A 17,725-nucleotide genomic window follows, 5' to 3' on the forward strand; every position below is an offset into this window, starting at 1 on the left:
CTGGAAGGCAACGGTGCCAACCTTCCCGATTGGATTGGGAGTCTCATGATAGCTGGTGCTTTGCTGGAAGCCCAAGCACCTGGGCTTAGGGGATACCCCTGGCTTCCCTTCTGGTTATAAGGTAACTATCTAGAGCAGAGGAGGGCAAACTACAGCCCGCAGGCCACATCCGGCCCGCGGGACCCTCCAGCCCAGCCCCTGAGCTCCTGGCCCGGGAGGCTCGCCCCCGGCCCCTCCCCTGCTGTGTGTCCCCCCCCCCCCGCAGCCTCAGCTCGCTCTGCCGCCGGCGCAATGCTCTGGGCAGCGGGGCTGTGAGCTCCGGTCTCTGTGCTGCGTGGAGTGTAGCTGGTTCCAGCCGGGTGTCATGGTGCAGCTGCGCTGCCAGCCACCGGTGCTCCAGGCAGTGTGGTAAGGGGGCAGGGAGCGGGGGAGGGGGGTGGATAGAGGACAGGGGAGTTCAGGGGGTGGTCAGGGGCTGGGGGTGTGGATAGGGGTGGGGACGGTCAGAGGGCGGGGAACAGGGGGGTTGAATAGGGGTGGGGGTTCCAGGGGCGGTCAGAGAGAAGCGGGGAGGTTGAATGGGGTGGCGGGGGGCAGTTAGGGGTGGGGAGTCTGGGGGCGGTCAGGGAGAAGAGGTGGTTGGATAGGGCAGAGGTCCGGGGGGGTAATCAGGAGGGGGGGGTTGGATGGGGAGGCGGGGGGCAGTCAGGGGCAGGGGTTCCGGGGGCTGTCGGGACAGGAAGCGGGTGTGTGTGGATGGGGCAAGGGTCCCGGGGGGGCTGTCAAGGGGCGAGAAGCAGGTGGGGTCAGATAGGGGGCAGGGCCGGGCCACATCTGGCTGTTTGGGGAGGCACAGCCTCCCCTAAACGGCCCTCCATACAATTTCTGAAGCCTGATGCGGCCCTCAGGCCAAAAAGTTTGCCTGCCCCTGATCTAGACCTCACGGTTGTGGAGACAAGCTGGAAAATGTGAACCCTCAAGACTCCAGAACCAGGAAGCAAAGAGAACCCAGATCTATTATTTTTAAAAATCTCATGATTGTTAAACCAATCTGGAGATTTTTGAGGGCCTGATTCCTGATTTCGGGATGTTTGGGGTTGGCAACGCTGGAGATGCCGTGGCTGAAGTCTCTGCATCAACCCCCTAAAAGTCAGTAGCCCAGTCCCTGCCCTTCACTACTCTCTGGGCACGTCAGGGGCAACACTTTAAACATTTTAACGGAGTGGACCTGGCAACCTGACCATGGGACCACAATGTTCCCACTTCTTGGTATCATGTGGGCCCAGATTCTTTCTGACTACAGGGACATTTAAGCACATGGCTTGTGTGGTGCCCACAGGCCAGCGTGTTATCTGTCCTTGTGTACATGAAAGAGACACAGATGGGAAGGTGTCAATGCAAAATTTCATACCAAGTGACTCTCCAGTCCAGGCATCTCTAAGATGGGAGTCAGCGTAAGGGACTGGGGCGTAGGCGGTCGCAGCTGGTCTGAGATCTGCCCACCAGGGACAGGAGTTGCCAGGCCCGAGTTAGAGGAATCACAAGGCCGGGTTCCGTAAACAAGAGTCAGGCCAGGGTCAGAGATTGAAGATCAGAGGCAGTACCAGGTTAGGATCGAGAGGCAGGGTCGAAGTCAGGCTAGGGTCACAGCACAGTAACAGGCCAAGGCCTGTGTGGCTGCCAAGCTAATTTTGTGGGGCAACCCCTGGGGTTAAGTAGGGGCACTTGGCCAATCAGAGGCCCCAGGGTCTCTTGGGCAGTACGTCCTGCAGCACCTATTCTCCACAGTACTCTCCGGCTGCGTGGCTGCAGGACCTTCTGGTGGCACTGTGGGAATAGCGGTTGCCCCAGGCTCTGCAGACAGGGTCCTTACAGTTAGTAGAGGAACCAGTGACAGGATCAAGCTAACACAGGTTTAATTAGGGATCTGGGTCCCATGACGCCTCCTTTGCTGGAAGGCCCATGACTCCACCCTCTTGGGGAGGAGATGCCCTTCCAATGGGTGGGTGAAACACAGACTCCAGGGAGGATTCATTCAGGGCACAGGGTCTCTTCCCCAAGACCTGGGTAAGAAACGCTGCCTGGCTGGATTCTGTGCCCAGCTACATAAGTGCACATTCACAGGAGCTGAACTCCACTGCAGGCAATTGAATCTCCACTGGTGCATCCAACAGTAGCATAAGGCCCAGGGCTGGCACCTGCCCCCAGTTCCTCAGGATTGCTAATAACCCTACCCTATGCCCAGGATACCCCTACCAGGAGGCACCTGCAGTGCGCTCCAGCCAGCCAAGCTAAACTCCCACAGGCTTCTCTTCACCCAAGCCACTGGTAACAGCACTCCTGGCTGGGCTGTCTGCAGTAATTGAATGCCAGTCCTCTGCATCTGGAAGAGTGACCCTCTATTGCCTGAGCTAAGGGGACAAACTAGGCTAGTCAAAGCCTGTAGCAGCCTCATGAACCAGCCACTTAAAGGGTGACAAAGAGCCAGATTGTGTATAAACCATCATGATCACATTGATAATATGTAAGCAGAATAAAGACCAGACCAATAATATGCAGTAACTCCTCACTTAACGGTGTAGGTCTGTTCCTGAAAAATGCAACTGTACGTGAAATGATGTTAAGCAAATCCAATTTCCCCGTAAGAATTAATGTAAACAGGGGGGATTAGGTTCCACGGAAATTTTTTTTGCCAGACAAAAGTCATTATATACATTTTAAACAAGCAATTGAATACAGGTACTGTGCTATAGTTGGGAGGTGCCCTGCCTTCCCACACAGGCCCAGCCCACTGGCACTGGAGACACTGAGGCAGGCAAGGAGGCCGAAGGTGCTGTAGACTAGGAGAAGCACGTTGTGCAGCAGCGGCGGCAGCTTCCCCTACTCTGCAAGCACCAGGGGTGGGGGGGCTCAACCCTCGGCCCATCCACTCCCCCCTTTCCCCCAAGCCTTCCCCATCCTTGACCTGCCCCTTCTCCCCCCCCACCTCCTCCCCCTTTACTTCCCACGCTACGTCCTCGCTCCTCCCCCTCCCTTCTAAACACCGCAAGCCAGCTGGTTGCCCTGGGCAGGAGAGAGGGGAGGGATGGAGGGGGAGCCTGCACCTGGAGTCCTCATTCCTCCCCCCTCCCTCCTACCTGGGGCAATCAGCTGGCTTGCGGCATTTAGGGGGCAGGAGGGAGAGGGGAGGAGTGAGGACTTGGCGCACAGGCTCCTCCCCCCCACCTCCTGCTCGGGGCAATCAGCTGGCTTGCAGCGTTTAGAAGGGAAGGGAGGGAGGGGGAGCCTGCGCCCCGAGTCCTTCCCCCTCCCTCCTGCCCCCAAAATGCCGCAAGCCAGCTGATTGCCATGGGCAGGAGGCGGGGGAAGAGAGGGAAGGCTCTGATCCACGGGGTCTGCTGGCGGGCCGGAGGTGCTGTGGGGAGGGGGAGCGTAGGGAGGCTGCCAGCTGTGAAGAAAGCAGGCAGCCAAACAACATAAGAGTAGAGCGTTGCACAACTTTAAATGAGCACGTTCCCTACTTGATCAGCAACGTAACAACGAAACAACGTTAACCGGGACAATTTAAAGTGAGGAGTTACTGTATATACTTGGTGCCTTAATAAGGCCACTTTCACAAAGCTGAAAACAATTATGAGCCAGTCCATCTGAGATTAAGAATTTAATCAGCAAAATGTGAATGATAACTGGGAATCTTTTAAGAACACCTTACAAGATTCCCCAAAAGCCAAGGCCATACTGGTTAAAAAACCAACCTGGAGTAGAGGAGAAGTGAAGGCAGCTGTAAAAAATAAAAATATAACAAATTCCATAAAGGGGAAATTGATAGTAATGAATATAAATCAGAAGTTAGGAACTGTAGAAAATTGGTAAGGGAAGCAAAGGGACACAAGGTGAACTCTATGGCCTGCAGAGTTAAGAACAATAAGAAGGAGTTTTTAAAATATATTAGGAACAAAAAGGATCCTGACAATGGTATTGGTCCATTGCTATATGGAAATGGTATAGTTATCAATAATAATGCAGAAAAGGCAGATTTGTTTCATAAATATTTCTGTTCTGTATTTGGGGAAAAACAGATGACATAGTCTTAACATATGGTGATGATAGGACTCTTTCTGTTCCACTAGTATCTCTGGAGGATGTTAAACAGAAGCTACTCAAGTTAGACATTTTTAAATCAGCAGGTGCAGATAGTTGCATCCAAAAGTTTTAAAAGAGCTGGGAGAGGAGCTTGCTGAACTGTTAATGTTGCTTTTCAATAAGTCTTGGAACACTGGGGAAATTTCAGAAAACTGGAAGAAAGCTAATGTTGTGCCAATTTTTAAAAAGGGCAAATGGGATGAACAAGAAATTGTCACCCTGACATCAGTCCCAGACTGGATAATGGAGTGGCTGATGCAGGACTCAGTTAATAAAGAATTAAAGTAATTAATGCAAATTAACATGGGTTTGTGGAAAATAGATTCTGTCAAACTAACTTGATCTCTTTTTTTGATGAGATGATGAGTTTGGCTGATAAAGGTCAGAGTGTAGAAGTAATAGATTTCTGTAAGGTGTTTGACTTGGTACTGCACAACATTTTGATTACAAAACGAGAATGATATAAAATTAACATGGTACACATTAAATGGATTACAAACGGATAGGTCTCAAAATGTAACTGTAACCTGGGAATCATCATTGAGCGGGTGTGTTTCCAGTGGGGTCCCTCAAGAATTGGTTCTTGGCCCTGCGCTAGTTAACATTTTTATCAATGACTTAGAAGAAAAGATACAATCATCACTGATAAAGTTTGAAGATGACAAAAATTGGGTGAGTGGTAAATAAGAAGAGGCCAGGTCACTGATTCAGAGCAGTCTGGATCGCTTGGTACATTGAGTGCAAGGAAACAACATGCATTTTAATCTGGCTAAATGTAAATGTATTCACCTGGGAACAATGAATGTCAGCCCTACTTACAGGATGGGGGACTTTATCCTGGGGAGCAGGGACTCTGAAAAAGCTTGGTGTGGGATGGATAATCAGCTGAACATGAGCTCCCAGTGCGATCGTGGGTTGCATAAACAGGGAAATCTCAAGTAGGAGCAGAGAGGTTGTTTTGATCTCTCTATTTGGCACTGGTGCGACCACTGCTGGAATCCTGTGTCCAGTTGTAGTGCCCACAACTCAGGAAGGATGTTGATACATTGGAAGGTGTTCAGAGAAGAGCCACAAGAATGACTGAAGGATTAGAAAATCTGCCTTAGAGTGGTAGGCTCAAGAAGGTCAATCTATTTAGCTTCACAAAGGGAAGGTGAAGGGGTGACTTGATCACAGTCTGTAAGGATCTACATACTTAATAACAGGCTCTTCAATCTAGCAGAGGAAGGTCTAACACAACCCAATGGCTGGGAGTTGAAGCTGGACAAATTCAGACTAGAAATAAGGTACCATTTTAACAATGAGAGTAATTAACCATTGGAGCAATATACTAAGGATCATGGTTATTTTTAACACAAGACTGGCTGTTTTCTCTAAGCTCTGCCCTAGGGGTTGCTGTGGGGCAGGAGGGCAGACTAGGTGATCACAGTGGTTCCTCTGGCATTGGAATTGATGTGCCTTAGTTTCCGCCTCTGTTTAAAGGGGAGAATTATCCTCACAGCTCAGCCCAGAGAGCTGGTGAGGCTGGATTCATTCCTCTTTGCAAAGTGCTTTGAGATCATCGGGTCCCTAGCCATCAAGGAGCCAGCAGAATCAGCTCCTACAAGCACCTTCCTTACGGCAGCCCTGTGTGTGCCTCATGGGGCTGGGGACGTGTCAAGGGAAAGAGACTGACTGGAACAGGCTGGTTCCTTGGGGACTGCAGCCAGCTGGCACAGTTTAGAGCAGCCCCAAGGCTGTTCTTACCTGCATCCAGAGATAGCCCATACCTGACTCCCTGACAGAATCCCCGCTGTATGCAGCAGAGAATATGGCCCCAGAATTCCTCATGGCTGTAGCATCTTATCAGCTGTCGGCCAGTGAGAAGGGGCAGTGCCCCAGCTGGGGTATGAGGGGTTGGGACTGCTCCATGCCCCAAGCCTGACTGCCTACTTTTGTCTCCTTCCAGCTCTAACCTGACCAGAATCCCCTTTCCCACCACCTCGGCCTTGGTATTTCCTTCTTCCAATCGGTGCCCAGGACTGTTACCATGGAGAATGAGCAGCTGCAGGTCCCGCCTCCCTCCAGCAGCACCAGCAGCACCAGCACTGCCAGTAGCAGCAGCAGCAGTAACGGGCGCCAGCTGGGGCCCCAGATCTCTGTGTACAGCGGGATCCCAGACCGCCAGACCGTCCAGGTAAGGACCTGCAGGGTGGGGGAGGAAGCCAGGCTGTGCTGCTGCAGAGGTGCCAAGATATGGGCAGGATCCGGGGGGGCCTAGAACTGAGTGTAACTCTTGGGTGGCTGGGATGGGAGAAAATACCAGGCAACTTCCATGCTCCCCATTCACATCCTCTTGGAGACCCTGCTCGGCACACTGAGACCCCGGAGCCCCGGCGCCGACGGGACGAGCTCCACGCACTGAGACCCCGGAGCCCCGACGCCGACGGGACGAGCTCCGCACACTGAGACCCCGGAGCCCCGGCGCCGAAGGGACGAGCTCCGCGCACTGAGACCCCGGAGCCCCGGCGCCGACGGGACGAGCTCCACGCACTGAGACCCCGGAGCCCCGACAGGACAAGCTCCGCGCACTGAGACCCCGGAGCCCAGGCGCCGACGGGACGAGCTCCGCGCACTGAGACCCCGGAGCCCCGACAGGACGAGCTCCGCGCACTGAGACCCCGGAGCCCCGGCGCCGACAGGACGAGCTCCGCGCACTGAGACCCCGGAGCCCGGGCGCCGATGGGGCAAGCTCCGCGCACTGAGACCCCGGAGCCCCGGCGCCGATGGGACAAGCTCCACGCACTGAGACCCCGGAGCCCGGGCGCTGACGGGGCGAGCTCTGCGCACTGAGACCCCGGAGCCCCGGCGCTGACAGGACGAGCTCCATGCACTGAGACCCCGGAGCCCCGACAGGATGAGCTCCGCGCACTGAGACCCTGGAGCCCCGACAGGACGAGCTCCGCGCACTGAGACCCCGGAGCCCCGGCACCGACAGGAGGAGCTCCGCGCACTGAGACTCGGGAGCCTCGGCGCCGACGGGACGAGCTCCATGCACTGAGACCCCGGAGCCCCGACAGGACGAGCTCCGCGCACTGAGACCCCGGAGCCCCGGCGCCGACGGGACAAGCTCCGTGCACTGAGACCCCGGAGCCCCGGCGCCGACGGGGCGAGCTCCGCACACTGAGACCCCAGCACTGACGGGACGAGCTCCGCACACTGAGCACTGCCGGGACGAGCTCTGTATCACATGTATCCGTGATCCCTTGGTACCAGTGAGGCTCTATACACCCCAGAACAATGTGCACTGCGCACACATGCACAATCCATGTGCATGCACGCACACAGAGCACATGCATATGCCCACACGCTGCACACAACACCCACGCTGGACACACAATCTCAGGGAGTTCCTGGTTTTGGCGAAGGCCCTGGGCTCCCAGTTCCCCCTGCTTCCCGCCACAGCTTCAGACACTCTGGGGTTCCTTGGTTTTGCAGCCGGAGCAGGGCCAGGCCCCTCTGACCCGCTACGTACAGCAGCCTCCTCGCCAGCACCTCCCCAGGCTGCAGGGGCTGTGGTCAAGCAGCGCCCTCTACTGGACTCCAGGCCTCTGACCATGAGAGCTGACTGCCATGGGCCCCTAGTGCATGTACTCCGATGGCTGGGTGCCCGGCGGCACCGCACTGGACATTTGAGATGAGCTCAGCAGTGGTGGGGCCAGGTTTTGCAACCAAGGGCGATGGATATCAGCAGTGCCTCCCTGTTCAGTGAATGCAGGCCGCCTCCACCGCCCCCTCCGTGACACCCACGCCGCACGCACCACAAGCCCAATCCCGGCCTGGTGCGGAGGGAAGGTCTGGGAGGGGGTGGCTAGAGAGCGAGCCCATCTTACGCTCACCTGGCACCTGGGCCCGGCTCCCTGCCCTGCGCACTGCTGCCTGGCACACAGGGTCGCACCGTCATTCCTGTTTGGCATCAGTCATGGCGGAGTGGGAAGCCAGCCCCATGGGACAGCTGCTGCTGCTGGGTGTGTGCGAGGCGGGCTCGCTCTCTAGCTCCATGTGAAAAGTCATGTCATCCACCTCCTTTGGTTAACTGCATAATATGCTTGGAAAGGCACCACAGGTACGCGAACGGCCACCAGGGGGCAGTGCCTCACACATTGGGACCTAGGGAACTCCAGAAGCACCCCAGATCAGGGCCGGTTCTGAATCCGGTGGGCAGAGCTCTCGAGAGCAATTCCATGTCTGAGCTGGGAACCATCTGGGGCAATTCCACTCGCCCTGAACCCCAGGGCAAATGCCTGGGACCCCACCCCCTTGGCTATGGGCCCTGGTCTTCCCTGGCTCCCAGCTGCCCTTCCTAGCCCAGCGGTCTGTATGTTCTTCTACCCCTCCCTCTTTCCTGGGGTTGGGAGGGCTGGGTGTGGACAGTAACAAAGGAGTGAAAGAGAGAGGGGGAGGGATGGGAATGAAATGGGGGGGGGAGAGGGCCCGAGGCAGCAGAGGGGGGATAATCAATAGCAGTTAATCAGCCATGCAGAAGATGTGCTGAGACACTAAATACCTGAGAGGGTGGAGGGGAGGGGAGCGGTGGGGGTGATCTGGGGCCCCCAGTGGTTCTGTGGCCATGGCTCTGGCCTGCCACTCAGCCAATATGGGTGCCAGCCCTGACTCTGCTACTGACTTTTCGTGTTTCTGTCTCCGTGCCTCCCTCCTTAAATTGGGGCTAATAATCTATCGGGTCTATTCAGGCTGTGAGCTCTGTGGGGCAAGGCCCTGAGGTCAGCCGGGATCTCTAGATACACCCAGAGCAGCTGAGCTGCTCTTACACATGGAGGCCCTGGGGTCAGCAAGCCCTGGCTGTCAGTGAAACAAACGTGGGTGGAGGGTCATGCTCTGGGGTCCCAGGACTGGGGGAGAGGATGGTTCAGTTCAGTTCCACTTGCTGGAGGGGCCCCTTTATTTACTCAGTGTATTTAAAGGCAGCCCCAAGTGCTGGCCCCAGAATATCCAACTAACCACCTGGAGTCACAGATCCAGCCCGCTGCCCAGGGCACAGCGGCTGCAGTCCAAGACAGCCAGCGGGGTGGGGGAGGGCTCCCCAATCCTGGGGGCTGGTGTTACTTATCCATGTGCTGAGGCGACCTTGTAACATCATGGTGGGGTGACCGGGCACAGGGAGGTAGAGGGAGAAGTGAAGGTGTTCATTTCTCCAAGCAAGGCCCTATCTGGGCACACAGATGTGTAGTGTGTGTGTGCACGCACAGCATATGTGTGTGGTGTGTGTGTGTGTGTGCACAAGTGTGTGTGCAGTGTGTGTGGTGCGTATATGCAGTGTGTCTGCAGCATGTGTGCGTAGTATGCATGTGTACAGCACGTGTGTCTGAAGTGTTTGCATGCACTGTGTGTGTGCAGCAGGTCTGTGTTCAGGTGCAGTGTGTATAGGAAGAAAGGAGAGCAGCAGAATACAGACCCTGGACTTCAGAAAAGCAGACTGACTCCCTCAGGAAACTGATGGGCAGGATCCCCTGGGAGACTAATCTGAGGAGGAAAGGAGTCCAGAAGAGCTGGCTGTATTAGTAGGAGCATTGCCAGCAGATCGTGGGAAGTGATTATTCCCCTCTATTTGGCACTGGTGAAGCCACATCTGGAGTATTGTGTCCAGTTTGGGGGCCCCCCACTACAGAAAGGATGTGGACCAATTGGAGAGAGTCCTGCGGAGGGCAACAAAAATGATTAGGGAGCTGGGGCACATGACTTATGAGGGGAGGCTGAGGGAACTGGTCTTATTTAGTCTGCAGAAGAGAAGAATGAGGGGGGATTTGATAGCAGCCTTCAACTACCTGAAGGGGGGTTCCAAAGAGGATGGAGCTCGGCTGTTTCAGTGGTGGCAGATGACAGAACAAGGAGTAATGGTCTCAAGTTGCAGTGGGGGAGGTTTAGGTTGGATATTAGGAAAAACTTTTTCACTAGGAGGGTGGTGAAGCACTGGAATGGGTTACCTAGGGAGGTGGTGGAATCTCCTTCCTTAGAGGTTTTTAAGGTCAGGCTTGACAAAGCCCTGGCTGGGATGATTTAGTTGGAAATTGGTCCTGCTTTGAGCAGGGGGTTAGACTAGATGACCTCCTGAGGTCCCTTCCAACCCTGACATTCTATGATTCTATGATTCTATGTCCCTGGGGCTGTTTGCCCCAGTTCCTACTGGGATAGAGAATCTGTCCAGATGTAGCTTGAGGGAGGTGGTGAGCTTTCACACCCGCGGCCCCGATACCCCCACCCAGGGGGAATGGCCTTCCTGCACTTCAAAAGATTTTAGAACATTACGCCATTTCCCAAGAGAGATTGAATGGAGATTTGTAGAGCAGGTGGAGGGGGGTGCAGATGGGGAGGAAGTGGGAGGCAGCAGGAGTGGGGCACAATATCACCCCTCTCCCCAGGAGGAGGTCGGAGCTGGCCCTGGGTGCTGTCAGGAAATGCTCATAGACTCATAGACTTTAAGGTCAGAAGGGACCATTATGATCATCTAGTCTGACCTCCCGCATTATGCAGGCCACAAAAGCTGACCCACCCACTGTCCCTTAACTCAGCTGTTGAAGTCCCCAGATTGTGATTTAAAGACTTCAAGTTGCAGAGAATCCTCCTGCTAGCGACCCCTGCCCCATGCTGCAGAGGAAGGCGAAAAACCTCCAGGGCCTCTGCCAATCTACCCTGGAGGAAAATTCCTTCCCGACCCCAAATATGGCGATCAGCTGAACCCCGAGCATATAGGCAAGATTCTCCAGCCAGACCCTCATTGACCATTGATATTATTTACCAGCGATGGCACGTTATTGACTAATTGACTAAGATCACGTTATCCCATCAAACCATTCCCTCCATAAACTTATCTAGCTTAATCTTAAAGCCAGAGAGGTCTTTCGCCCCCACTGTTTCCCTCGGAAGGCTGTTCCAAAATTTCATCCCTCTGATGGTTAGAAACCTTCGTCTAATTTCAAGCCTAAACTTCCCCACGGCCAGTTTATATCCATTCGTTCTCGTGTCCACATTAGTACTGAGCTGAAATAATTCCTCTCCCTCCCTGGTATTTATCCCTCTGATATATTTAAAGAGAGCAATCATATCCCCCCTCAGCCTTCTTTTGGTTAGGGTAAACAAACCGAGCTCCTCGAGTCTCCTTTCATATGAAAGTTTTTCCATTCCTCGGATCATCCTAGTGGCCCTTCTCTGTACCCGTTCCAGTTTGAGTTTATCCTTTTTATACATGGGAGACCAGAACTTCACACAGTACTCTAAATGAGGTCTCACCAGTGCCTTGTATAACGGAAGCAGCACCTCCTTATCCCTATTAGAAATACCTCGCCTAATGCATCCCAAGATCGCATTAGCTTTTTTCACGGCCACGTCACATTGCCGACTCATAGTCATCCTGCGATCAACCAAGACTCCGAGGTCCTTCTCCTTCTCTGTTACTTCCAACCAATGTGTCCCCAGCTTATAACTAAAATTCTTGTTAGTCATCCCTAAATGCATCACCTTACACTTTTCACTATTAAATTTCATCCTATTACTATTACTCCAATTTACAAGGTCATCCAAGTCTCCCTGCAGGGTATCCCGATCCTTCTCCGAATTGGCAATACCTCCCAGCTTTGTGTCATCCGCAAACTTTATCAGCCCACTCCTACATTTGGTTCCGAGGTCAGTGATAAATAGATTAAATAAAATTGGACCCAAAACCGAACCTTGAGGAACTCCACTGGTGACCTCCCTCCAACCTGACAGTTCACAAAACACCAGAAACACCCCAGCCCAGCCTGGGGAGTGGTCACTGTGTCAGCCAGGGCTGAAGGGAGGCCTGGGGGCAGGGGGTAGGGCACTTGTCCTGGCTAGAGGGGAGTTATAGCCCTCTGCTCCCCCCACTCCCCTGTCTTATCCCTGAGCCTGGTCCTTTCACAGGCTCCCTGGCACTGAGCGCTTCCCCCTGGTGCTGCGGGTCCAAGCCGCCATCACCCTGGAGTGGCCCTGAGGAGCGGGCTGGGCTGAGACTTCTGGGGCTGTGGGGCTTCTTGGGAGCTCAGAGATTTGCAGCTGCAGAAAATTATCCTGGATTTACCCTTCAAAGCGACAGTCTTGGCCATACACAGTCTGGCAGCGGGTTGGTCAGACGGGGGCAGATCCCTGTGTGGACACAGCCAGAGTGGGTGGAAGCTGGGTCTGTGCCTTTAGTTCCCCTGTGAAGCGTGGGCCTTGTTTACTTGGGAAAGTTGCACTGGTTTTAACCTAAATCAGTTCTTGATTTAAACTGATGTGGGTACACAGTGCCAGCGCCAGTGGGGACACTCATTCTGGGGTAGTTTAGCCTGCTCTACTCACAGTTTTGCTGTCACTTTGGGGTGCGAGTTTTTACTGATATACAAAAGGTTGCGAGTCTTTCACAGAGGTCACAAAGTCAGGAATTCCCTGACTTTCCGGGACCTCTGTGACTTCTGCAGTGGCTGGTGCAGCTGACCCCAGGGCGACCCTCGGGCCAGCCGCACCGGCTGCTGCTCAGGTGGCCCCAGGCCCACAGCAGCAGCGCCTATGCTGCCCCGGGCCCCAGCAGCAGCGGCAGGGCTCTGGAGCGCCCCACCCCACCCAGGAGCAGCAGTGTCTTCTGGAACCGCCCCACCCCCAGAGCAGTAGCATCCGCAGGAGCCCCCCAGCACCTAAGATTTAGTTAGGGGTATTTTTAGTAAAAGTTGTGGACAGGTCACGTGCTGTTTTTAGTTATTGCCCGTGACCGGTCCATGACTTTTACTAAAAATACCCATGACTACGTCATAGCCTTAGTTATACCGCTTCCAGCCCCCCTTGTGGGGATGGGCTTATACTGTATAAAGGTGCCTTAGACCAGTCTAGCTTATTCCCCTCCCCCGTGGGATTAGCTATACTGGGACAAGCACCTTTGTCCCTGAACCCAAGGTGGCAGCGGTGATGCTCTGGGCAGAGGACTTTGCTTCTGGTGGCACGTTCACACCCACAACTGGCCAATTCAGGGCCTGGTTCAGGAAGCTCCTGGCTTCCTCACTGATTCCGAGCTCTTCCATAGCAATGTCTGTGGGTGACGCTTTCTCCCGTCTCCAGTTGAGACACTGTCCCATGCTAGCAGGTGAGGACTTGGCCCTTGTTATTCACACCTTCACCACCTTCCGGCTGGACCTAGGCAGTGATAGGCCTAGGCACCAAGCCTTCAGCACTTCGGAAACTCCAGCTACCTTAAGCGCATCAGCCAATCAGCCCATCTCCTACTCTCTACGCTGCCTTCCCACAGATCAGAGTCAAGTCCAAGGTCTCAGTCCGTATCTTCAAGGTGCTCAGCCAGGATAGCTGAAAGAGCCTCACGTTGCAGGATGAAGACCCCATGGTCGATAACTGCTCCACAGGTCCCATGGGACGCTCTACAATACGGGTGACCTCGTCTGCCCTCAACAGGGCTTCCTCGGGGCCAGTGCCAGACTAGGGAACAATCTCCCATGGGGACCTAGGCCCATCCCAAACCTCCCAGTCTAGGTGCCAGTCACTGCTCCAGCCTGCCTTCACTGATACAAACACTGAGCCGCCTGGATGTGTAAACAAAACCCAACCCAAACAAACCTCTCCACTGCACAAACTATTCTCTCCTGGGGAGAGGAGATAGACAACGAACCTCACATATCAGATGTTAGTCACATGACTCAATGCGCAACTGGCTGGGGCTCAAATACTACGGTGATGAGGGCAAGAAAAGAGACTATAGAGAATAGAGACAGGTTTCAGAGTAGCAGCCGTGTTAGTCTGTATCCGCAAAAAGAAGAACAGGAGTACTTGTGGCACCTTAGAGACTAACACATTTATTAGAGCATAAGCTTTCGGGGACTACAGCCCACTTGCATATGCATCCGAAGAAGTGGGCTGTAGTCCACGAAAGCTTATGCTCTAATAAATTTGTTAGTCTCTAAGGTGCCACAAGTACTCCTGTTCTTGAGACTGGCCAACTTTCCCATGCAGAAAAGTCCATTAAACGGATATACCCCTAGCTTACAGCAATACACTGTTCTCCCACAAAGTTACACTGGTTTCATTAAACCAATTCCAACACCCTAAGGCCAGGCCTACGCTGAGTCAGCGATCACATCCCAGCACAGCCTGATGGACAGGGCGATGTCCGTTGTGTGGACCTGGCCTTAGCGGAAGCAGCAGACGTTCTGTGCGTAAGATTAGCCCTGAGTGACCGAGCCACAACAGGACTCAGGAACGTTTCACACTAAGAGCTGTTTTGTGGGAACGTGGTAGGGTGACCAGACAGCAAGTGTGAAAAATCGGGATGGGGGTGGGGGGGTAATAGGAGCCTATATAAGAAAAAGACCCAAAAATCGGGACTGTCCCTATAAAATCGGGACATCTGGTCACCCTAGAACGTGGCCTTATTTCAAAATCAAACCCCTCTGGAGAAATCAACCACTATCGACACTTCTCATTTTCCTGAACATTTCCCACCATATTTCTTTTATCAGAAACCCTTTTGCCGTTTGTCACTGACCAAAACCTGGGAGAGAAATGCAAGTGAAAAACTTCAACAACAATTCTGATAGAAACGTTGGTGAGAACTGGTGCTGGAAAGTGAAACCCAGAAGTTCCCCCTGGTTTTGGAGCAGCTGTAACGATAGGGGCTGGGCAGGGAGAGGGGGGATGTGAACGAAGGAGATGTGTGAAGAGAGAGGGGGGATATGACCAGTGGGGGAAGGGACTCAGTCACCCTGTATTTCCTCATGCAGGAGAAATCACCAGGGGGAGTTTTTCTCCCTGTAACCCTCAGGGTGTGAATGGCTCCCATCTGCGGAGAGGGACCCCTGGTTGTGCTGCCTTCCCCCCTCCGTGAAATTAACCCTGGCCCTGCTGCTGCCAGTCCTTTGGAAATGTAACCTCTGCTGCGCCCCGGGGAACTCAGCTCCAGGAGAGAGCCAGCTCCTTGTGTCCCACCACTGCTTATGTGCAAAATAACGCCTGGGACTGAAACACGCTGCCTTTCTATTGTGTTGTGCGCCCGCTGCTGTGTTAGTGTAGGGTTGCTCATGAGCAGTGTGGTGTGCATACAGGTTTGTTATTGTAGGGTGGTTCTTGAATGCCAGGCTTGTAGAAAGGAAAATCATTATTATATAATAAAATGTAAGGACCCCCCATCCTCCCTTTGCTGCCCTTCTCTCTGATGTGCTACAGCACTAAACTGATACCAGAAGAAGCCAGGCCTCCGTCCGTTTGGGATTAAGTTCTGGTGCTTCTCATTCCTCACAAGGTTTTGACTTGGCAGTCACTTGAACTCCTGATATACATAAGTAATTGGACGCTCATTAACAGCTTGTTAGGGAGACTAAAAGTAATGTAACAAAAATAAACCCCAGATGTGCAACAGAGAGACTGCATGTACAAGAGTGCGTCCTAGTTCCTCAGCGGGGGAGTCCCCCCATAACAGATTGAGGGATGGGTATTCCCCAGTCCACCCATCCTTGGCCCCCCTCACCCTGTGCCCTGGCACAGAATAGGTGCTGCCCTCTCTCCTTTTCTTTCCTCTCTTCTGCAGTCTCCTTCCCTTTCACTCAGGAGCCGCAGTTCTGCAAAGTGCTGAGTAGCTTCAAATCTCACATGACCAAGGGAAGCTCAGCACTGTAATATTATTTAAAGTCACCAGGTAGCACTTATCAAAGGGGTAGCCGTGTTAGTCTGGATCTGTAAAAGCAGCAAAGAGTCCTGTGCCATCCTATAGACTAACAGATGTATTGGAGCATGAGCTTTCGTGGGTGAATACCCACTTCGTCGGATGCATGTCAGGTGGCACTGTTACACGGCCCTACAAGTTCTGTCTAACTCACTGAATGGGCAAGTATCAGAGGAGTAGCCGAGTTAGTCTGGATCTGTAAAAAGCAGCAAAGAGTCCTGTGGCACCTTATAGACTAACAGATGTATTGGAGCATAAGCTTTCGTGGGTGAATGGGCAAGTAGATCTTGGAGACATGCTTATTGTTAATTGTGGTGCAATTCTCTCTAACAGCTAAGTGTATGGGACAGTAATGTTCACTCTACCTTAGTCTGTCTCTGACTGAATCATTGCTTAATTTCAGAGCTGCTGCCCACAGGTCATGCAAACAAAAATAATGCCTGTTGTTAAAGCATTACAAGCATCTTGTAGGACTGGGTTCTAGAACAGCAAAGGGTGGTAAGCAAAGAGGAGAGGCAGATCTAGCAGGGTAAGGGCTACACAGAACGGAATGTAACACATCAGGAGCCAGACATTTAAAGGCCTCCTGTGAAGCAGTCGGTCACAAAGAGAAGTTGTGCAAAGTCCCACACTGACTGCGGTATGGGGTACAAGGTGTCATCTGCATGGAGGAAGTGCTCAGGGAGGTATGTGGGAGTAGAGATTCTTCCCTAGGGGGAAAGTCTGACACTAATTGTGCACAAATGATCCAAACCGCTCAGGCTCACAACCGCAGCACTGCAGGGTCTGGGGTGGTTACTGCAGAATTGCTCTGTAAGAGAAAGAAATAGTGGGATGGGATGAAACGGAGGGAAGGGAAATGCTTATCTCAGGAAAGCTCCCGAGGGTGAGATTTCTTAAGGGGCGGGGAAGGAGTGTCCACGCTAGAAAGTTGTATAGCTGTAACAATATCAGTATAGTTCAAGCAGCACAGTCCCCCCGTGTGGATATAACTAGACTGGCCTACCAGTGCTGATACCATGAGAGCTTCTGCCGGGAATTGCACCAGTACAGCTAGATTGGTAAACCCCCCAACTGAAGAAGTGGGCTGTAGCCCAGGACAGCTTATGCTCTAATAAATGTGTTAGTCTCTAAGGTGCCACAAGTGCTCCTGTTCTTCTTTCAACTGAAGAAGCTACACCTGTGTCTGGAGCGGAGCAGGCTGTGTCCCGGGGGGGGGGCGGGGGCCTGCACCACCCGAGGGCTTGGGAAGGGACCAGCTGACCCACTGGATCTCCTCCAACTCCAGGGGTGGAAAACAACCGGCCAGCGCGGGAGTGTAGCTGGCCCCGGGGAGAGGCAGGTCCCAGCCTCGCTAGTTTCACCCCCTGCTCCGCCGCCGAGCAGCAGCGCCCGGCCACGCTCTGCCCCGGGGGAGGCGGCCGGGTCTGGACCCGCCTGCGGGGTCAGGGGGCAGCTCTTTGTCCCGCCGGCCGGAGCAGCGCGGGCAGCGCCCCGCCATTGCCCCGCGGCTCCGGGGCCTCCCGCAGCCAATCGCACGGCGCCGGCCGGCCGAGGCGGCCGCTTTTGTTGTTGGCCGGGGCCGGGCGCTCCCGGGGGCTCGCTCCGGCGCGGGGAGCGGCCGGCAGCTGGAGCGCCCGCGGGACCCGGCAGCGCGCCCAGCCTGGGGCCGGAGCCCGCTTGTGCCGCCCCCGGAAGGAGGATCCGCGGCGCAGCCAGAAGCGAAGTGAGTGTCCGGCGCTCAGCCTGTGCGAGGGGTCGGTGGAGGGCGCCGGGGGTGTTTGGGGGTCGGTGGAGGGCGCCGTGGGGATATGGGGGGGCGGGGAGGGGGTATTTGGGGGGGAAGGATATGGGGGAGTATTTGGGGGG

General features: G+C 54.1%; 1 protein-coding gene across 4 annotated transcripts in view; it reads left to right on the forward strand.

Moving 5' to 3' along the window:
* PHC2 (polyhomeotic homolog 2) overlaps positions 1–17,725 on the forward strand; it is a 135,658-nt gene that overhangs the window by 63,928 nt on the left and 54,005 nt on the right. For all 4 annotated transcript variants that reach the window (XM_034753269.1, XM_034753271.1, XM_034753272.1 and 1 more), the window contains exon 2: positions 6,092–6,319. In XM_034753269.1, coding sequence (XP_034609160.1) covers positions 6,173–6,319 — 147 coding nt within the window. In that variant the 5' untranslated portion in view covers positions 6,092–6,172. The remainder of the gene's footprint in view (positions 1–6,091; positions 6,320–17,725) is intronic.

This window comes from Trachemys scripta, chromosome 19 (assembly GCF_013100865.1).
Source record: "Trachemys scripta elegans isolate TJP31775 chromosome 19, CAS_Tse_1.0, whole genome shotgun sequence".
In the NCBI taxonomy this organism is placed as follows: domain Eukaryota; kingdom Metazoa; phylum Chordata; order Testudines; family Emydidae; genus Trachemys; species Trachemys scripta.